This window comes from Neltuma alba, unplaced genomic scaffold (assembly GCF_004799145.2).
Source record: "Neltuma alba isolate B1F8T4 unplaced genomic scaffold, ASM479914v2 tig00004862_pilon, whole genome shotgun sequence".
In the NCBI taxonomy this organism is placed as follows: Eukaryota; Viridiplantae; Streptophyta; class Magnoliopsida; order Fabales; family Fabaceae; genus Neltuma; species Neltuma alba.
In genome coordinates, this window is record NW_021633885.1 from 72,561 (window position 1) to 94,603 (window position 22,043).

Below are 22,043 nucleotides of genomic sequence, written 5' to 3' on the forward strand. Positions count from 1 at the left end.
GAACTGGGGCCATTGTGCCGGTGGTTCGCCTTTGCTCTGCTCTTTCTCGCAGATTCGTCCCCACCACCACCACCTCTACCACTCCCTCCGTCTTCCTGCTTCCGACACGTTGCCACTGTGACTTCCGGAACTGGGGATTAAAAAACTTGTGATTTTTCGGTTGGGGGCCAATATAATAACTTGTAAGTTTTACAAATTAAACTGAAAGAACCATTTGCTGGTCCAAAAAAAAAACTGAAAGAACCGTTAAAAAAAATTACTACATTCTTTGAGTTAGTAAAAAATTAAATTTATTCTAAATATAAAATTTTAATTCATTTTATCTTTCAAATTTTTTTAAAATATCCTTATTAATTACATATGTTAAGGAGTTTTCAAAATAGTTATAATTAAAAAGAACACTTTAATAAAATCAATTTATATTTATTACAAATAATTACCTTAACTAATTATTTAATAAGCTGGTATTACTTATAAATATTTTTACCTTGATATTCATTCTTTTAAAAAATTAAAATTTGATATTACAAGTAGTATATTTTATGAGATTTAAACATTAAATTATAATTTACATAGTTGGAAAAAATTTATAATTTTCATGACATAAACAAAAATTGTAGAATATTAATGGTAACCTATTTTTATGATGGAAATTTTGATCTATAAAAGTTAGGTTAAATTATAAAGTATTTTTAATATTCCTGAGGCAAAAAAAAAGGTCTTTTAAATACTCCAAAAACAAAGTAAGGGGCTAAGGGCTATGACTTGACTTTGCTAACAGGCCAATCCTCTGACCTCTGACTGTAGTCTGTCCATTCGTTGGTGGGCTGGGCATCTCGGATCATATTCAAGCTTGCAACCGGATGATCCGGACCAGGTTGAAGTCGAACAATTAAAAAACAAAAAAACAAACGGCATCCATAATGCGTTGCCTGCGTGTTGTTTGGCGGCCTGGGGTTCCCAATTTTGCGTCATCGTCTTCATCCTCGTTCCTCAGTGGCCTCGGACGACATCACGACACAGTTGTGAAGCAGCCGCAGTGATTGGCGGGAGCAGCAGCAGTAATGGATCGCGATTGGGGTTCGAAGCCGGGCAGTGGAGGCGCTGCCTCCGCCCAGAACGAAGCCATCGACCGTCGTGAGCGTCTCCGCCGACTTGCCCTCGAGACTATTGACCTTGCTAAAGACCCCTACTTCATGCGCAATCATCTTGGCAGGTCTTCCCTCTCACTTCCTCTTTTAGCTGGACATCCCTACACTTTGTGTTTTTCCCTGTGCTTCTCAGATTCAATTGCTTACGGGATTCTCTTGTATTCGCTGTTTTTATATTTTGAAGCTATGAGTGCAAGCTCTGTCTCACTTTGCACAACAATGAAGGGAATTATCTGGCGCACACACAGGGTAAGCGGCATCAGACCAATTTGGCTAAGAGAGCAGCTCGCGAGGCCAAAGAGTCGCCCGCTCAACCTCAGCCCCACAAGCGTAAAGTCTCCATTCGTAAGACAGGTAAATCTTATTTACATTTGGTGAAGGGAAATGTTGTTTGGGAAATATGTTTTAGGCATCACTATCATCCTTAGCCTGGTGGCTTGGGCTTTACTTTGCTAGATTAGATGTAAATTCAAATTTATTTTAGAAAGAACGGTTTGGTTCATTCAGCGAATCAATATATATATAATCTGGATAGCTTGTGGGTACCAAATGTGTCACTATTCTTTGCTTTGGTGCTTCTTAACGCTTTGATGTGCATATAGCTTGAAATTTGACAGATTTAAGAAAAACACATTTACCTTTTTGTTTAAACCAAGCAAAATTTTCTTCTTACCATCTTCTTGAATAAATAAAATGAAACTTATTTCCTGAATATTCAATGTGTTGACAGTGAAGATTGGTAGACCTGGGTACCGAGTGACCAAGCAATATGATCCAGAGACAAATCAGAGATCTCTTCTTTTCCAGGTGTTCCGTCAGCTCAGTATTATTCTTTTATATATATAAAATAAAATTCTTTTGACATAAGATATTATTATTTTGTTTATATTTACTTTTGCCATGTGACTTAGATTGAATATCCTGAGATTGAAGACCTAACAAAGCCAAGGCATCGATTTATGTCTTCTTATGAGCAGGTAGACTCTTATTATATTATATTGCTTTTAATTTCTTCTAAATTCTAATACCTTCTCCTGCCTTTTAAGGTTTTTGCTGGTTTGGCCAACTACTAGTAATTTATTATAATGAAGTCTTACGGCATTTTTAATTAATTATGCATGAAAAACCTGTGTTAGTGTTTAGTTCTTTCACATTATTATTATAATTTCTATTCATATTTTCTTGGATACAGAGAGTGCAACCCTTTGATAAGAGATATCAGTATCTTTTGTGCGCAGCTGAACCATATGAAATCATTGCTTTTAAGGTATGTCATTGCTGTTGTGAATGGCTCACCTTTGCATTTCACTGTTTGTGCTGATTATTCTACGTTTTTAGGTTCCCAGCATAGAGATTGATAAGTCAACTCCAAAGTTTTTCTCACACTGGGACCCAGACACAAAGATGTTTACGGTCAGTGGTTTTATTCTTTGATTTCTTTCTTCCAGTGCGTTGATGCCTTGACTGTACAAGTTGATTTGTGCACATCTTTGTCTGACATTTGTGGGATCAGTAATTATGTTGATGAAGTTTCTGTTTCGATTGATGAATACATTTATAATCAACATTCCCCCCTTTGAAATAAATTTTGAAAATGAAAAGACAAGTAAACAGTATTTAACCAAATTTTATACTTCCTTATTATAAGACCCCGTTTGACAAATTATAAGACCCCAATCCATGTTTTCTCTCATATTTATACATTTTTCCAAGATAATCCTTCTAATAATGATAGTTCTAGTTAATATACTTAATTAGCAAGGATATTTTAGGAATGACACTTATTTATTACAAATAACTAAGTTATTCCTTAATCTCTTCAAATAAGTCAATAATTAGGACCGGAGGTAGTACTTGTCAAGAAAAGGAATGCTCAGGCATGTATAAGTAATATATAGAAGGTGATGAAACTTCATACAAGGATTCTGGTGTGTAAAACTTTTGCAACTATTTAAGTATACATCAATTGCCGGAGTTTGATCAAGTTAAAGCACACCTTGATGCGAACTGTGAATCAAGCAAAGGAGCTGACTGCTGATTGCTTTTATTTCTACTTTCTAATGTGAAAAATGGGGTATTACATTTTGCAGTTGCAATTGTATTTCAAACCGAAGCCGCCAGAGGCAAACAAACCCCAGCCTCCCTCAACAGCCAATAGCACAGCTGCCCCTGGTGCTCCACCAAGGCCTTTGCCTCCACCGCCTCAAGCTCCACCACCACCACCTCCTCCGCCCCAAGGCTTACCACCTGGTGCACCTCCTGGAAATCCTCCCAGAGCCCCTCCGCCTCCGATGCCTGGATCATTGCCGCCGCCACCTCCTATGTCAAATGGCCCTAGATCTGCACCTCCTGTTGGCAGTAGCACAACAGCAAGTTTCAGCATGGGTGCTAGGCCTCCATCTCTGCCACCTGGGCAAGGTTTTCCAGGACAACAAATGCAGGGTCAGGTTGGTCATCCACCACCACCACCACCGCCACCTAGAATGGGGCAGTAGGTTCGTTATGGATACTTCAATGCGAGAGCAATGTCTTTTTGGACTAATGGAACGATGCTGCTGGGTTGGCAGATTATAGACTGAGGACTGTAACTAAGCCATTTGGTCTCCCGAAACAATAGAAGAGAAAAGAAGGAAAAGGAGCTGTTGGCCATTTTAGAATTACTTGCGCGCTTTTCTTTTGATCTGCATCTTCATTGATTCTTAATACAAAGGACAAGTTACTATTACGATTTTAGATTATGAAGTCATCTAGCATTTTGCATCAGTGCCTTTGTGTGGGGTTGGAATGGAAGGGGCGGGGTTTTGAAACTAGCTCTTCCCCGGAAGCCAACGGGTGTAGATGTATTGGATTTTTATTTTTGGACGAGTATGGGTCTGTTTAGGATAGCATTCAAAAATAATTATAAACATATTTTACGTAAGTTAGAATAAAATTTTTGTTACATGTTTATTTTATATTTTGTAAATATAAATTATTCTAAACGAGTCTATATGTATTGGATTCATCGTACAATACTTGTAACAAGTCATCTATTTTGAGTTATGCATATTAACTTTGCGTTGGGTCTTGAGTGAGGGCATTATTCAGCTTTTGAACAATAATAACTTCGCCAATGATCATAAAAATTTTTATAGTAAATGTGCAATTTTAGTTTTTGAATAATACAATTGTACTCCTCCGGTCTTAATTATAAGACCCAATTGACTTATTTGAGAAGATTAAGGAAGTAAGTTAAGTTGGTTATTTATAATAAATAAGTGTTGTCATTCCTAAAATATCCTTGCTAATTAAGTATATTGGCTAAAACTATCATTATTAGAAGGATTATCTTGGAAAAAATATATAAATATAAGAGACAAAATGGATTGGGGTTTATAATTAGGACCAAATAAAAAGTCAAATGGGTCTTATAATAAGGACCGGAAGAGTATTTATTATTTTTTTATTAATAACAAATAACGTGTTAGTAAAAAAAAATAGAAAAATAAAATCAAGATAAAATTGTCTCTTTGCCTATTTTTATATGCTTTGATAGTTGATTAACAATTAATAATTAAATTGGCGGTGAAGTGGCCACCGTCGGTTTTTCCACCAGTAAGCTGTCATTAATGAAGCAATCAATCACGTCAATGAGAACTGAGTGGTTTCTTTACACCAAAAAAGTTAAAGATAATTGATGAATGGAAGATTAATGAAAAAAAGATAATAAAATATCTTTAAAAATATTAAAAGGCAAATTAGAATGAATGAATTTTTAAATTTCTAATCAGATTTCTTATACTATTTTAAATTTTTAAAATATTGTAAAATAACAACATTTCTTTTTACTCCTAGTAACTATTTTCGTATAGATATCAACTACACAAGAATAGTAAATAATTAAATAAGAGTAGTCATCAAATTTTTAAAATTGAAAGCAATCAATTGTAACACTAGAGTAGTTAATAGCTAAATAAGAATAATTATCAGAGTTTTAAAAACAAATATAATTAATAGCTTAAAAAAGAGTAGCCAATATATATAATCGTAGTCACTAAAGTTTCGAAGACTGGTAACTGGAGTTTCAGTGACATGTCATGGAGCTCTGTTGGCCAGCTGTAGGAGGGGTTGTCTGCTGGAAATCAGCCAAGGGTAGATGGAATCTTTAAAATAAAAAATAAAAAGCATTTATGTGATTTAGCAGGATTTGAAAATTTTAAAATAATACAAGAAGTCTAATTTAGGGTTTTCAAATTCACTCACATTGTTCTGTTATTTTGCAATTTTTAAGGTATTTTATTATTTTTTCAAAGATTAATTTGACATCTTTCTACAGCTTTTTTTTTTAAAAAAAAAGACTCTGTTTGGCTTTTACGACGGCTTCGGTGTTAGAAAGAAAATAAAATGACCGCTCACCAAGGGGAAAGAAAAGGACCATTCTGCTCTGATTGACTGATTTTAGTATACTTCTGCTGTCTTACTTCCATTTATAAGGTAGAAAGAGGGAAAAAAAAATTTATCCTATTTGTAAATTATTTTATTAAAATTTTAATATGAATATATTATTATATAAATAATTTTTTAAAAAATATATATTAAATAAGAATAAAATTAAAAAATTATTATATTTTATTAAAAAGATAATGCAGTTTAAAATTTTTTATATCTGTATTTTATACGTTAGAAATGTTTTTACGATAAGAGTATTTAATCTCAATTGACCGCTTCATAAATGACGGCTCACTGGAGCAAAAAACGACCGGTGCCATTCCACCGCCAATTTATTTATATGTTGCCCGCGCTTTTCTGTTTCTCTGGGGTGATCATCACGCGATGGCAGACTCTGATAGGTCTGGGCAAATATTTCTTTCTGCTCCTTAGATTTCTTCTTAGGCTTTGATCTATTTCACTCTCTTGCAGAGGCCGTCCAGGTTCCTGCGTCGTTACTCGCCGGTAATTCGTCAGAGCGGCCTCCATGGCCTCTCTCAAAGACATTGCTTAACTTTGATTATCTCTTTATTTATTTGTTCATTTTGTTATCATATTTCACTGCGCTCTGAATCTTATGGCATCGCATTTGCAGGAACCCACTCCTAGTTCTTGATTGCTGCGCGGCGGATCCCGAGGAGGACATAGGGTGCTTTTAAATTCTTGTTTGACATTCAGTGCGAAATGATAACGGAAGAGAAGTTCAAGGACGGCACTGTTAATTATTTCCTTTGCTTTTTTATTTGAATGTTTCAACGACTCGAAAACATGGCGGAAATTTTTCAAGTGATGGCATACGCAGTTCGAGCGCTAGACATAAAGGAAACCGATAAATCTTTTATGGCAAAGCTATAGAAAATTGCTACCTCTGAGATTATACCTTCTAAGGTCTCTTTTTTGATTCCGGAATATTCAGTAATTGCTGCTTGGATGGCCTGGCTTGAGATATATAACGTAGTTCCACTCCGCGTCAGATATTTATAATGATATTCTATGAATTCCAGCCAGTGCACAATTGAAGGGAGGACGGTTATGCCGCTTATTTTCAAGTAGGTAAATAAAATCCTCTCTTTATCCATCAAATTTACGCCAGGGATTTCCTTCATTTCTTGGAACCTGTTAGTTCTGGCAATTCCCTATCTACTAGTTTCACCTAAAAACCAATGTTGAATGATTTTATATAACATTCTTTGGCCTTTTCTGTTGAAGATGATTGTTCCACGGGCCTACACCAATGCAGTTGCTGTGGTAAGGGTTTGATACTCTTTCCTAGTGAACTTAGCATAGGGTAGTTCAATTTGATTATCAGATGCTTGACTATTTTTTTCTCATGCATAGGGCAGTTTGATATCTGTTTTTGCTTGAAGAAATCCTTTCTATCACAAAATGTCTAGGCATTTACGCACGTTTGTTGGGAAAGTGAAATTCTATGCATGCAGAAGTTTTTTCTGGCATGTCATTGCTACTAGATGCATCTCAGGATTGTGGCAGCATCGATCTTATGCCAATGATATGTTTAGTTTGTGTAAAACCCATGCTGATATACCGGCTGTTGAGGGGCGATCCTTGGTTTATAGTCGTTTTTTACTACAAGATCGTTTTTTTTAGCACAACAGTCCTAATTTTATAATTTATGATGGATTTGTGTATAGGACTTTTTGCTCGTTCGGTGGTGCTTTTGCATGATCCAATGGCTATGGATCAGCTGGCTTCCGATACTTTGATAGTGAGAACATATAAGCCTCGAATATGGTGCACTTTTTTCATAATAAATTATTGTTTGTTATATACCTATAGTCTTATTGCATGGCTTATGGTTAAATCTCAGCGGGAGAGGGAGAGATAATCTATTTTTAGTTTGCTTTAACTTAGCATATACAGAACAGTGCTAGCTTTCAGCTGGAACAGAAATATTGTCACCCGTCTTTCTGCAATTTTTCTTCATTCATATCGTCTCCGACTTTTGAATTACTGAAACAAGAACTTTATGTGAGAGTTGAAGCCCCAAAGGGAGAATTAGGAATTGCGAGACATACACATCTTTTTCCAATTATAAGGATTACATCCGTGGTCTCTTTCTTGGGGTCTTATTTTGTATTATCTTTAGTTTACAGATTTACTTAAACTTGAAGGCACATTTTCCCTTGTTTTGAACAATTTTCTTGATATCTTGAAATCAATTTTTCTCAGTAGATTAGTCTCAACTTTTAGCATTTATTTTCGAAGAAATAATTGCTGTTTGCAGGTTCTTTCTCATCTGGTACCTTTATTTCCAAAAAATGTCAAGTTGTTTTGGCAAGATGAGGTAATTGTTTGAGCTAGAGATTCAGTTTGAATTATATTAAAGTCTCATGTTCTGCGTGATATAAGGGAGGAGTTTAGCTAAATGCATAGTTTATGCTTAGTTCTATATGCACGGAGAGTTGCGGTACCAGCAAGATTAGTTTGCGATAAAGATTCAAATAGTATCTCCAGCTCTATGGTAATACTGCTTTCTTTTTTCTTTTTCTTTTCTTTTTTGGTAAAAAAGAATTTTTTTAGGAGAAAAGAAAACAATGCAAAATGGAGATCTAGCATTCAAGACTAAAGGAAAAAGCTTTATAATCTTTAGCGCAGCCTAGCTTTCTGTCTGATCGCAAATCCATAACAGACGTCCTTTAAAAAAAGCTAAAGAACATTAGCTAAATTAAATTAGTATTATGGTCGAAGTCATCAACGCATAAAGTATTTCATAGTTCTTCTAGAATTACTTTCTCTTGCATGAATATAAGTTGATTTAAATATTGAAGCTTTAAATGCTAGCTGCGACCTCATGCACTTGCAGGGGATTTAGGTTTTTTTTTTTTAAAAAAAAAAAGATGTAAAAGAAAATCACTTAACAATCACATCAATAAATAGTATTATACTCACCCATTCTACTTTTCTGTAGAATATTGATTGCATTTTTATTAGCTTCTATTATCTTTTAAAACACTTAAGTAAGCAGACAGTTTATCAGATCTAAAACCTCTTTATTTTTCTTAGCTTATTTCACTAGTCATTTGTAAATTTTATTAACGAATCAACCAAAGGCTTCATGAGTTATTATTTGCCATGTTCTGCTTTCTTGTGTTGGTCACAAGTTTGAGAATTTGATCTCAAATCCAATTGTAATTACTTGTGTGCTTGGCAAGCTCTGGATTCCAAAGATGAAGTCATATGTCAGCGCTGAGGACTTGAAACAGGATCCATCTTATCAAGATACTTGGGATGACATGATAATTAATGTGAGTGTGATTAACTTCTGAAACATCCCGTGTTTTTCTTATTATTGTTGTAATATTTAAAAAGATACTACCTCCGGTCTTTAATATAAGAACTAGTTGAATAAATTAATTTGAGTAAATTAAGAAAATTAGTTAAGTTAGTTTTTTGTAATATATATGTGTTTTTTTCCCTAAAATATCCTTCCTAATCAAATATATTAACTAGAACTACCATTATTACAAAGATTAACTTGGAAAAAAATATATAAATATAAGAAACAAAGTGGACTTGAGTCTTATATTTAAGATCAAAATAAAAATCAAACGAGCTTTTATATAAAAGACTGGAGGTAATATTACATTTTGGTCAAACTTTCTGTTGAATGCATGAGATGTTTTATTCAGGTAAATGGGATTCCTTAGAATGTTTTGCAATTCAGATTATGTTTCATTAGGTCAATGTAAACAACCAATGGAGTTGCTGAAGTGGTCAAATATATTTCTGAAATTGATACACTTTTTAAAGTCGGCAAATTGATAGGTGATTATATTTATTGTGGTTATGAAAATAATGATCATATAAAATTCAAGTTTTGGACATTATGCGGGAAGTGATGTTAGTCCCTTCTAAAATGCTAGAGATATTTATAATTTTATATATCTTTTCTGTTACAGTTTCTTGCTGAATCTTTGCATGTGATTGAATATGAGCTCTCTATGCACCTGACGATGAACATGCTGCACTTCTTCTCAGGTATCAATGCGTTCTTAATTAAATCTAGTAAAAGCTTGACATACTAGATATTGCTTTCTACCTTGTTTTAGAAGTTGATTGCTTCAAATGTTGAATAATCAATAAAAACATAATATGGGAAAGTTATTGGGGTTTGTAATACTAAGCTAAAGGTTTGCTAGGGCATTAGGGAATGTCAGTTGATTCATCACAATTTGTTTGACATCTGTACCTTTTTATATGAGACAGATTGCTTGTGATTTATCCAAGACTTAGTAATTTGCTTAATTCTTAATATTTTGAAGCTGTATTCTGTAGAAAAGAAATTTAGCGATCGTTGGTTTGTCACAAAGATATTGCATCACTTCATTACAGTTTTCACTCTTTATGTTTCCCTTTCCAACTTCTTTCTGCATAACAGGAGCAAGAAAACCGAGTAATTCTAATGTCCTCCTGAGCACATTGAGAATAATTATGTATGAGCGTTTAAAAAAATTGCCTTGGGTTATCCATGACATGATTTAAGCTGCAATAGATGCGATGATACACAGATCAAACCCAAACTTTATATTATAAAAAGAACAGCTTTAAATGCAGTGGGAAGAAATGGATATAAGGCGAAATCAGGCCATGAATCTTTACAAACTAAAGAAGATAAAATTAAACCCACATTTTCCACCCAATGGTTCAAGCTTTGAAGCAAATTGTTAGGGTCATCTACCTTAGAATACTTACAATATCAGATAAAACCTCTTCCCAATAACACAATCACCAAGGTCGCTATGGCCCAGCCAGCCACTTACATCCAACAGCGTGCACAAAAAATAGAGGGGCCCCCGGGGGGGGGGGCCCTAGCAAAGGGGATCAATCGACTTTAACCTGTCATTGCATTTGGTGGGAACACTTTCTGAATAAATTCCAAGAAGCGATGTGAGTAGAAAGTAGGGTCCACGGCTGAGATGGATAATGAATCAAACTGAAGAGATTTATACGCATGTTCAATTTTCTTAGTCATATTGTAATCTTGCAATATGTCAATGATGCCCAGGTACAGAACAACATCATACACCTCATGGAACATTTGTTTCTCCTGTTTTCCTGGAATCAGTTCTGCCCTCGCTGGCATGTTGACACCTAGCTGGATTTGAAGTCTGCTCAACAAGTTGCGAAGAGGGGGAAAAAAAACTTCAGTCTCCAAAATTTCATACAGATTATCTTTCTAGCAAGAAGGAAAAATTTTGATCCCAAGTGACGTGAATAGGTACCAAAAAGAACAAAACAAAAATGAGAGATCATTTTCATAAGGATTAGCTCCATTTTAGCATGTAGCAATAGTTAGGAATCTCATAGCCTTTTAGGATCCAGTAAGACTCCAGTCACCGAAAAGACCATGAAAAGTTGATGTTTGCAGTTGAATTTGTGGTAAGGCATCCCATGTACTGTGGAATTAAAGTATCAAGTCCCAGACTTTGAAAAATATGTTCAAAAAAAAGTTTTGGTTACAGAGATTAAAACAACAGTGAACACAATTTTCTCTATATTTTCCGAACACACTTGACAGGATAGCAAGAGCACTGGGACACAAGGAATTCTTAGCAAGGCCATTTGAACGTGTACAGAAACCATACCTTGCTGTACCAGGCAGAAGGAGATCTACCTCCTCATAGCCAGCAGCTGAAGCTCGCAAACGGCTACCCCTTATGTGTGAACCCACAACAACACTACCATCATCTTCTCCCCGAGGGACCAGAACAAGGCCTTGTGGGTAGTTGGATGCTTCATCCTCTAGAGGGTCTGTCAGTTGATCAGGAGCAGTGCATCAAATTAATTAGTTTCACCTTTCAGGTCCTACCAGAAAAGCAAGAATAGATGACATGTATAGGGGGAAAATATTCTGGTAATATGGGAACTAGTACCCCTAATAATTTGGACGTGAAAGTGATACTTGTGCTATATGGCAAGTGAGTGTTTTAGCCCAGATTTCTTAAAATTGTTGGGTCAATCAAAGGCCAACCAGGACCACAAGTAAATGTCCCTGTGAGAATTAATCACCTTTACTGCCTAATGCTTAAATAAGTAGTGCTTCTATCGTCTGCTGGTTACACTTAAGGTTGGGGCATGACATTGTCCTTCCATAGTAGTCATTCGTTTCACTCGAGTCTCGGGCAGATCATCATGCATCATTCCCAAAGATATTGCTAAAAAGTTGACTCTTTTTAACAGGTTTAGTATAGGTTACTTTCATTTCTACCAGCATAATCGTTCTCCTTTTCCTTCTTCTTGTCCTTCTTCTGCTTTGTAACTTCAGACTTGTTTATTAATGAGAATTGATCTTTTTATCTATATATATATATATGATCATTCGCTTCACTTGATAATTTCTTATTGTTTGCGAACTTCTAAATGACGAGGCCTCAAATCAATTGCAAGCCGTGATTTGAATTACGCAAGAAGCATGTAAAGCCAGACGTTGTATATCTGTTTTCATGAATCGAATCGAACGCTTACCTTCCTCTGCAAGCATTGCTAGTCCATCTGTATTGATGCTTCGGCTGTGGGACAGAAGAGAACGCAGGTGTTGAGGGGCTCGATAATGTACACCAAGGAGAAGGCTGTAATCCATAATGTGCTGTGCTTCCAAAAACTTGCTGTCTGTTTCAATCTGCCTGCAGAAAAATAGAGGAAATATCCCATATTTGCTGGTAAGGTCCAGGCTTCAAAATTCGGCCCTTTTGGCAGTTGTTACTTCTAAAAAGCAAAAATTTATGGGGGAAAGGGAAAAGATCCATTTCGTGACAAAAAATACGTAGTTATAACATACAACATCAAAATATGTGTGCGAGTTACGCTGATCCATGGGACAATCGCTTCAAGAACCCATAATGTGCAGTATAATAAGATATATGTACTCCTCCGGTCCTTATTATAAAACCCAATTTGACTTTTTATTTGGTCCTAATTATAAGACCCAAATCCATTTTGTCTCTTATATTTATGCATTTTTTTCCAAATAATCCTTCTAATAATGATAGTTTTAACCAATATACTTAATTAACAAGGATATTTTAGGAATGACAACACTTATTTATTATAAATAACCAACTTAACTTACTTCCTTAATCTCCTCAAATAAGTCAATCGGGTCTTATAATTAGGACCAAAGGAGTATTTGTTTTCTATTTGCTCTTCTGCTCTTTGTTGCTTTGTCTAAGGACAATATTCCATTCTTTTTTCCCTCTCTAATATTCTCGTCTTGAAAATATGCCAAATGTAATGGAGAAATGTCAGAAGGTTTTTTAAACTGCCGCTTACTTTAACAAAGACTCTCGCCAAGATGGTTCCAAGTAAAAGCAGTAGTTCAGATCCAAATCTTTAAGAGTGGTATTCTCATCAATTTCTATCTTGTCTGACGAGCGTCCAAGGGATGATCCTTTTAAATCAAACCTCCGATGGATCCTTAATTCTGTGCAGAACATATTTCCCATCACAACAAAGCGAAACTGCACAACCAATTTATGTACATCCATTAGCCTCTTCACAAAGGAAACAGATTATGAAAAGTCATATTGCATAAAATGTGCAAATTATGATAGGGTCCAATTTTTTTATGTAGTAAATAACATGCGTATATTAAAAATTCTAGATTGCAAGTATTAAGGCCAAAGTCCTTTTATTAACAATTATTGCTATGACCCTGAAAAGCGACACAGAAAAATGCTGCTGAATCAAAATCAATGTTACCTTCTGTCCACTTGAAGGTTTAATCCTGTGAAGACCAAAGAATTTTGTGATGAGTGTGTTCTCATATGACTTGACATGATGATGATAGTCTGGAAGCATTCGTAGAAGAACCTACAAGTCAATTTTCTGTCACTATTATCTGAATTTTACAACCAATAAAAAGGAACTAGTAAAGAGCAAGTCAATATCATTGCCAAATATGCATACCACAAATTGTTTCCACAAGTATTATAAAGTTTGTTTTCCATTTCACATAAAAACAATGTCATAGACTTATAGGAGATTATTTCTATCACTTGAAATTATACCATAAAAAGATCAATGTGGCCAGAATTTACCACGCAACCTGTGAGTGGTGGTTGAAGAGGATTAAGCTCACGAATTGTCAGTGGGTGCTTTCTAATGAATTGCTTTGCTTATATTTTTTCTTCCTTATAATTAATTTTTCATTTGCAAAGTTGCGCATACTAGAGACTTTGCTTTGAAATTTCCTGAATAATCTAGTGGTCAACCTACACAGACATGGCAGCTTCCTGAATTTCTACAGATTTACTATTTTGCCTTCAATTTTCTGTCTTCCTCCAAAATATTGAACTAAGGTTTCTTAATCAATGACCATGAAATGTGAAGAGATTATGACTGTTTCATACAGTTAGATGTGTTTGCTACACAGATAAAACAAAGCTACAACAAGAAGAATTTGAATGCACCCTCCTTGAAACTTGCAATCTGTACTGGAGAAGAAAATTATAACATCCAGCAACTGTTTAAACAAGTATTGAGTCCCTTAAAAAACTGGGGGCAGATTAATTCTTTTCCAAAGTATATTCTGCCATTCTGCAGCACATATTGATTTCTAATTCCACATTTTCTATCTATCAAAAAGCCAATAGGTGAACTAAAGCGCAAAGGATGAATAAAATGGGGTCCACTAAGGACAGAAGAAAATTAAAATGAGATATCCACAACATGAAATGATGAAATATTCCATACATAATGCTTTTTAGGGTAAATAATTATAGGTTAAGGTACATCCAGCACCTCAAAATATTTTGTGGTGCATCTGGCACTCCGAAATATTTTTCAGTTGTATCCAATACCTTGAAGTGTTTTTTTTTTTGCCTTGGTGCTGGACACACCTAAAAAAAAAAAAAAAACTTTGAAGCGCTGGATGCACCTAAAAAAAAAGTATTGAGCGCATGTAAAAAAATACTTTAGGATGCTGGATACACCTAAGAAAATACTTCCAGGTGTTGGATGCACCTTAACCCAATAATTATTAATACAAGAATGTAAAATGTAAATAATTGAACACACCTTTACTTCAGATCTCCTCAGTGTCTTGATCATGAAACGATCATCTTGGGACAGGAAAAAGACACTACCACTTTTTCCCGGAGAAGATAGTTCTCTGAGCGCATCATTTCCACATATGGACATCATGTAGTCAGCAGCATCAATCTTAAACAACTCCCTCAGATTTCTGCAAGAGGTCATAAGGAGGTCAATTATAACAACCATACCTAAAACTAGAACGAGAAAATAGGGCCTGTGACAGCTATCCCTGCCAATGAATAACCATAATTAGAAAGCGTGAAAGGTCAACCGCCATGGTTGCAATTAAAGTTCTCTAATTGTTGTTTGCCTTTTCTTTTTTGTCAGTAATCCTGAAGAAAGAGAACGTATGATTATTGTTTTTTACATCCCAACAAACTCATCAAACCAAACATTAAGTCACAAAATATCCAATACCAGTCAAAGCATAACTCAGCATCCAGTGATCCTGCCCAGATTAATTTATCAGCCCAACGAAAATGTGCACATTAAGAGAGCACTCAGAAAGTACCCATGCAGGTGATGCAAGAATTCAACTCGTCCATATGATTCAATAAACAAGTACATGGTTATGATTTACTGTTGAACTTCACACTTGCACTCATGTCACAAGGGCACTGTAATTGTATACAAGAAAGATGAAGGAAATTTATGGCGCACAAGATGACATGCAATGTTTCGGGTTTGCTGGCTCCATACATCCTTTTTCCCTTCAGAATAGATTGTCTGGACTTCTTGGTTAGCCTCGGGCCAACAGGTACACGCAATTTGGAGCAGTTTCTCTCTCACTATACACTATAGAGATTATGACTAAAAGGAGGGAGGGCCAAAATTCTGTAGCAGTATGTAGATTTTTACACTTCTATGGTGTACTTGGCTGGTGTGGGATGCTTGCATCTTCAAGGGCCTATCTCTGCCCCCACATAACTTATGAAATAGAATTGTGCTTAAGGCTTACTCATGTTCTGCTCATGGTTGAATCAGGGGGCTTTCATTTCTCATGTGCACGGATATTTCATAGCTTTCTTGCTTTCTGTACCCAATTTCGGCTCTTCATTTTCTTAGTTTTAGTGTTTTTAAGAGTACCCTGTCTTTACACCAGTTATATCTTTTCGCTGCTCCTTACTGAAATCCTTATGCAATCCAAAAATAAAAATAAATGTAATGACAAAAAGCCTTGGGACAATTCCAACCCTGGGGATAAGATAGAAAATTAATAATAACCATAGAAAATACTAGTGGTATATCAAACTTCTTAACTTTGAGAGAACAGCATAAAAACTGAAGAATCAGCCATGCATGTGATGATGCGATCTATATTAATACTGTCCATTTGTAAGCAGTGATAAGAAGTAATTATTCTAAACAGGTGCTGGAAGCGTGAATACTGTATACATGTTCTCCCCTTATCCAAGAAGTCAAAAACATCTTGTCCAGATCTACGACGAGCCAAGAGTGACTACTTAATTCAAGAGCCAAAGCAGCTTACCAAATCTAGATAAATTTACATGCATGCCTGGTAAGTAAATAAATTATACAAAGGCTACTTAAACAGTCATGGCTTAAAGTTACAAAAGGATTAACTGCTAACCTGAAAACCATTGGACAGTAATCTTTCCATTTAAAATCCTCCGACTGATGAGGAGGTGTCAATTGGGAACCTTCTCTGGGAAAATTCATCCAAAAGCTTGCTCTGGGACCAAAATCTGACATGCGGACTTCTCGTCTCTGTATGGGTGTAATCTTTCCTACTGTATATCTAACCACAGCAAAATGCATTTTTACATCAGCAATGGAAAACCATGCAAGTAAAAACAAATAAAAGATAGCACCAGGATAACTATTTAGCTTCTGGCTTTAGTATGAAAATGTGCCTCTAATGCTTATGGTTGCCTCCTAATGCTCTGGTACCCAAATCAGCAAAAGCAAACAGGATATGACACTTGAGTTCTACTGTAGAAGTAGGGAAACACGAGAAGCAAAAATCTTTTGACCCGAGGTAAATGCCTACTCAGTATTCCTTTCTCAAAACGAGGATTTTAATAATTACATTTTTCCTCCGCGCTGCAGTGGGGAGGTGATCTTCATAGTTTGTTATTCTTTTGCACTGGATCACTAATTTATAATAGAAATGTAGAGTTCAAAGAGAGAAAAGTTGAAGGCAGAAAATAAATATCCTCAGTCTCTTTTGGAGTCAAATACCTCCGATCTAAATTGCTGGTCCCGACAAGGGAAAAGTAACATGACCTCTGACACAGTTAAATATGTCCATAAGGAAGACCTATTGATATCACTTTGTTAAGATCTCCTCCTAACAAAAGTTTGTCTAGAAGCGCCACTGATAAATACACACGCATATAGGAGTATGAAACCAAAACTGCGAGAGCTGCAACACCTCAGAATGTTTGCATATGCATTACGTTAAATTAGAAATCAAGCAGACAATGGCAGACGGCAAAATCTTGCGGCATTACAGTGATTCATGAAAATACTAAAGCAAAAAGTGAGTGAAACAAGTCAGGATAGAGACCTTTACCTTATTCCAAGCTGCAAACTGAGCATTAGATCGTAACTCCTGTGACCTTTGATGATTGCTTCACCAGGTCTTTTAATCTCTCTAGCAAGTTTCTTTTGAAGCCGTTTTGCCCTTCGAGATGTTGAAGAAAAACTACTATTTAATACTACCTCGCTTATTAATACCCCTTGCATATACTCCCGTTCCAAAATTGGGATATTTGAATTAACCTCTTTATCTCCGCTTTCAAAGGCAGATTCTGTTGAACCTAATGTTGAATCATGCCCAATAACTTTCTCAATAGACACCTCAAGACTCCAGCGCCTTTCAAGAGAAACATTTCTGCTGCGAGACTGTTCCAGATTTAACAGGTTTCCCTTTACAAGTTTATCAGATGAACCACGGCTTGATCTGTGGTTGTCACCAACCTTCACAGATCCCATATCAACTGAAGCGGCATGATGAATATGTGCCTGGTTCTGTTTTCTCAAATCTGGCAATAACCCTCTTTTTCTCAAGGCATTGAGGTAGACTTCTTGTATAGATGGTAGACGGCTTCCTTGAGGATAATACGTTCCTTTGCCATCTTTTAAACCCCTTGTCCAGGTTCCAACATAGCAGCCTCCATCGCTCCATGTATATGCTCCAAATCCATGCATCATACCGTTTAGCCAACTTCCTTCATATGAATCCCCATTTATCCAGGTCAGAGTTCCTTTTCCTGACATCTTCCCACCTTTCATATTCCCTAAATATACATTTCCATTGACCCACGTATATTTGCCAGGTCCTTCTGGTGTTCCTTGAATCCATGAGCCTTCAAAGATATCTCCATTAGGATAAACTTGATAACCCAACCCATGTTTAAGATTCAACCGCCATCGACCTCTATAGTTCAACTTATCAGAACCAACATATGTTCCTGTACCATGGATGTAGCCACCAGAGAACTCACCTTCATACACAGCTCCAGAAGACCATTGTAATTTTCCAATACCATGTCTCATCCCCCGTCTCCATTCACCCTCATAGATACAACCATCTGACCACACATACTTACCCTTGCCCTCAGGCATGTTACCAAGAAGGGCTCCGGAATATGACTCTCCATTAGGAAGTAAGAGTTGTCCAAACCTAAAGCCAGCAAGTTCAGAGGAATAACCCGATTCACCATTTGTCAATACAGATATATCTATACCAGAAACAGCATCAAGAGACCTTGTTCTCTCTGCACAAGGAAGTGCTCCATCCAAACGATCAGCTATGGCCACAGGGCCAGACATGCATAATGGCAAAAAGGAAGATTTCCTTATAGAATTATAAGTATTCCCGGTTCCCAGCAGCTACAAGGCAAGAAGGATTGCGTATAGGAAATTTTACCAGGAGATTTACACCTGAAACTTTTTCACCTTGACAGGAGAAGAGGAGTCAGGGAAAAAACATAAATTAGAGATTTGCTATCATAATTGAAGGAAGAGACACACATTCTGTTCATCAATAGACGGACGCACAACTGAATCCTATAGAGCAGTGACTAAGCACTCTGTCATTTTCACAGAGTTTGCAGAAAGCATTATACAACCACAGTAATTAGAAAAACAAAGGGCAACTGGAACTGCTTATACAAGCAAAAGGAAGTAATGGCAAATTTTGGATGCAAGATAACAACTTAGTAAATCTAAAGAAATAAGGATTGCGATCATCCACATGATAGAAGAAGAGTATTTGTATGGTAAGTTGAACATGTCTTCTTCTTTTTTAAACTTTTGGCCAACAGTAAGCTTGACATGTTAACTTATGGAAAAGTTGAATATAAGCAAGTTTAATTTTCCTCTACAAAGGAGCAAGAACATCTGGTTGTTTCAACCAAATTGAAACGCACAGAATTGTCCTTGGCTGCACACAAAACAGAGCAGTTGCGTTGAGGAAGCATATAGAATCCAGAAAGACTAGAGACAAAAGTTGCAAATATTAACTTTGTCCTTCCACGACAGAAATAAACGCAGCTCCACATGTTATGGTTGAGCAATATATTTTTTGTTCAGGTTTCCTATATCTACTTTGTAGCACCGAATTTCCTAAACGAAGCAAGAACCGAGAGGTGAATACATATTTCAACAAAACAGGTTCTCAAAATAATATTCATAATGAAGCCTATCGGACTTCTGATGAAACCGAAAAAAGAGAATCTTCTTCCACACGATGATTCCGAAGAGAACAAAGTCTATCAGTAATATCAATATTTTCTATAAATCTGTTGAACATACTGCAGCCGGAATATAACAGAAAGACACAGCCTCGGAAAAAGTACACAGAAGCAAGTTCTTAACATCCGATTATTGACTGCACATTATTGAAGATAACTACAAGAAGCAGAAGAGCTCGCAAGTCGCAACCTATGGCTATGGACAAACTTCAATGCCCGTAACTGAACAAGAAAGGAAGACACAGATTGATGCAGATAGAACTACCTTCAAAGGAAGAGAGTCGTAGAGAATTGAGACAGTAAAACACAAGAAATGGTCATTGAAAACTTTGAGGCATTCTCTTCTTCCCAGAGTTTTACTTTCGGATCAATCCTGGCGATCATCAAACGGGATCGGATCCCAAGCTACTCGTCTTTGTCTTAAGCTAGAGAAGTAGAGATAGACTATATTTCAAGGAAAATAAATTCTTTTTTAAAGAAAAATAAAATTACAAAAATACCGTTCCCTCGTCCTCGTATTCTATCACCTGGCTACTAAAAAGACAATATTGTCCACCTATAAGCAGCGCGTATTTTAATCTGACAGTTAAGTTCAATAATTATTATTATCGTTATTAATAATCTAATAATTATCAAATGATACCCCAAAATGGCAAAATCTAATTCGCGGCCTACCTTCCCCTGCTGTCAATTTTTACAAATTAGTTTAATTAATTTAATTAATACAAGCAAAATGGGCATGTCCCGTTTAGAACGCCAAATAGGTACGTCGCGGGGTGGGCCCAGGGGATGACACGGAACGCACCGTTTAGGACAGAGGAGTTTCGTTTTGACGTGGTTTGTACCGATGCGGGTGATGGGGATGGCCGTCCCGCCGCACAAAAAGCCCACCGTATATAAAAGGTAGTTTTGAAAAGTTATGTTTATCGCTTACTCACTTTTTGTCCACTTAATTTCACACACTAAAAAATGACGGTCCTACAATGCAAATTATTGGTTCCAATCTATATTGCAGTACCATCGGGTGCAATATTGTTTCAACTTTGAACCAGTTTAGTAGCTGTGGGTCCATCCACCTCACCCTTAGTAGCTGGTAATTAGTAGGAAATAGGTGACTTGGTTCCAGCGAACTTTTTCTTGACCAAGGCTTAATTTATAACGGCTACTCTCTCATGATTATTACTTACTCATTTATTTTTTAATATATTTACCGTCACTTGCTATGAACATAATGATGATTTTTATAATTTGATTGAATTAATGAAAATGACGCCATCCATTAAATAAAATGTTATTTAACTATATTTCACTGTCGTGTTGTGGTAGACAAGGTTATTAACTGCTTTTTGACTGGAAATGGGAAGCATTAATTCACGGAGGGGAAAGTTGCTTTCCTTTTTAGCCTTCATAAGACCAAGAAATGCCTTTTGGATTGAAGGTGAAGTTTGTAAAGGGAGAGACGCAATTCCCGGAGGAGATAAAAGAGTCTTGGAAGAAAAGTCAAACAGAAGTTAAAGGAGACACAAGGAATATTGCAGGTGCAAGGGCAATGGACAGAACCTGAAGCATCATCGACTTTCAAGTGAGCTAGATTCCTAGCTAGCCAAAAACACAAATAAATCACAGAGGAAACTTGTGCCACAAAGCTCCAAATCCTCACCACCCAACTTGGCCAGTACTTTTTTTGTCCAGAGAATTAAAGAATTTCAAGGTTCCAAGCATAGGATTCAACTTGTTGAATGCATCATTTGTTAAAATGAATCATTAAGAAAGGTACGTGAGGTTGTTTTCTCGATCGGAAAATGCAGGCCTTTTGCCCAGAATCAAATAAGTGACGAAGAAAATATATTAAGAAAGATTATTGTAGTATTTTAGAAAAAACATATCATACTTTTTATAATTAATTAATTTATCTAACTTTTTTAATCTAATCAAATTAGTTTAAAATATCTTATATTAAGGACCGGAAAAGTAATATATAATTAATTAATCAAGTTTGTGCCCACGGAATCCACCTTCTGCAGGATTTATTACTCAAATAAAAGTGGGTGCCGTTTATATCTCTGTCCATTATTATTAGTATGCTGCTCGCTTTCTCTTTCCACGATGGATTAAATTAATTCAAGTATTGCTCAGGGTTTTCCCTTTTAATTTGTCTTCCAGCTGTGCCTACTAAACTCAGCAGTACATCATTTTAAGATTAACTTATTGAACATGATCATCAGATAATTATGAAAAAGGCCACTGCATATGCATGAAGATAATGTTTTTTTTTTTTGTAGGGTCATTATTCATGGCATGCATTCTCTCTTCCAATAACTTTTAATGGCGGCTGCCGTAACTGCATGTTTCCTTCATTTGACATGCTGCTATTCAAGTCCCAAAATATGAATTTGACGATAGTTAAGTCTGGACAAATTTAATGAAAATGAATTATAAATTATTGATCTGGGTGGTTACGTTAAATACGAAAATTTTAGTTGTGAATCGCACGTTTGGGTTTTTTTTTTTTAGGTCGGTTTCATTTATTTGAAGCCAGGACTACTTTTACGCTTACAGGTTACAATGATCCGAACGAATATTTTCAATTTGTATTAACAAGGTTTTTTTAGCACTTCATGGTGGTCCTTAAATTCAATTTTAAAACTTA

At 36.0% G+C, this 22,043-nt stretch overlaps 3 protein-coding genes across 4 annotated transcripts; 2 read left to right on the forward strand and 1 right to left on the reverse strand.

Moving 5' to 3' along the window:
- The first annotated feature begins 921 nt into the window (after window positions 1-921).
- LOC114745941 (splicing factor 3A subunit 2) lies at window positions 922-3,914 on the forward strand. The gene is made up of 7 exons (XM_028934120.1): window positions 922-1,216; window positions 1,336-1,505; window positions 1,882-1,958; window positions 2,063-2,128; window positions 2,344-2,418; window positions 2,490-2,564; window positions 3,242-3,914. Exons 1-7 carry the CDS (start codon window positions 1,065-1,067, stop codon window positions 3,644-3,646), a joined length of 1,020 nt encoding a protein of 339 aa, XP_028789953.1. The 5' UTR covers window positions 922-1,064; the 3' UTR covers window positions 3,647-3,914.
- Window positions 3,915-7,162: 3,248 nt separating this feature from the next.
- Window positions 7,163-12,098, forward strand: LOC114745952 (protein SHOOT GRAVITROPISM 6). Its single transcript, XM_028934132.1, has 5 exons — window positions 7,163-7,344; window positions 7,864-7,923; window positions 8,792-8,884; window positions 9,539-9,617; window positions 12,008-12,098. Exons 1-5 carry the CDS (start codon window positions 7,252-7,254, stop codon window positions 12,055-12,057), a joined length of 375 nt encoding a protein of 124 aa, XP_028789965.1. The 5' UTR covers window positions 7,163-7,251; the 3' UTR covers window positions 12,058-12,098.
- Window positions 10,141-19,813, reverse strand: LOC114745947 (phosphatidylinositol 4-phosphate 5-kinase 9). 2 transcript variants are annotated; one of them, XM_028934126.1, is made up of 9 exons: window positions 19,659-19,812; window positions 17,209-18,596; window positions 16,264-16,431; window positions 14,655-14,820; window positions 13,338-13,448; window positions 12,909-13,096; window positions 12,105-12,262; window positions 11,225-11,390; window positions 10,141-10,747 (listed from the first exon to the last, which is right to left on the reverse strand). In XM_028934126.1, the coding sequence occupies exons 2-9, from the start codon at window positions 18,468-18,470 to the stop codon at window positions 10,471-10,473; spliced, it is 2,496 nt and encodes an 831-aa protein (XP_028789959.1). In that variant the 5' UTR covers window positions 18,471-18,596; window positions 19,659-19,812; the 3' UTR covers window positions 10,141-10,470. The 2 variants fall into 2 exon arrangements, with proteins under 2 accessions (XP_028789959.1, XP_028789960.1); XM_028934127.1 differs by lacking the exon at window positions 10,141-10,747 and having other exon boundaries at window positions 11,365-11,444; window positions 19,659-19,813.
- Window positions 19,814-22,043: the final 2,230 nt, after the last annotated feature.

Bases quoted from the DNA above. Each gene is read 5' to 3' on its own strand.
- LOC114745952 (XM_028934132.1), top strand. From the start codon at position 7,252: ATGATGGATTTGTGTATAGGACTTTTTGCTCGTTCGGTGGTGCTTTTG. The intron at 7,924-8,791 runs GTAATTGTTTGA...GTGCTTGGCAAG, and splicing joins AGTTGTTTTGGCAAGATGAG to CTCTGGATTCCAAAGATGAA. The intron at 8,885-9,538 runs GTGAGTGTGATT...TTTCTGTTACAG, and splicing joins GGGATGACATGATAATTAAT to TTTCTTGCTGAATCTTTGCA.
- LOC114745941 (XM_028934120.1), top strand. From the start codon at position 1,065: ATGGATCGCGATTGGGGTTCGAAGCCGGGCAGTGGAGGCGCTGCCTCC. The intron at 2,419-2,489 runs GTATGTCATTGC...CTACGTTTTTAG, and splicing joins ATGAAATCATTGCTTTTAAG to GTTCCCAGCATAGAGATTGA. The intron at 2,565-3,241 runs GTCAGTGGTTTT...TACATTTTGCAG, and splicing joins CAGACACAAAGATGTTTACG to TTGCAATTGTATTTCAAACC.
- LOC114745947 (XM_028934126.1), bottom strand. From the start codon at position 18,470: ATGTCTGGCCCTGTGGCCATAGCTGATCGTTTGGATGGAGCACTTCCT. The intron at 13,449-14,654 runs GTGTGTTCAATT...ATTGACTTGTAG, and splicing joins TGAGGAGATCTGAAGTAAAG to GTTCTTCTACGAATGCTTCC. The intron at 10,748-11,224 runs GTATGGTTTCTG...CTTGTTGAGCAG, and splicing joins CTTCTGCCTGGTACAGCAAG to ACTTCAAATCCAGCTAGGTG.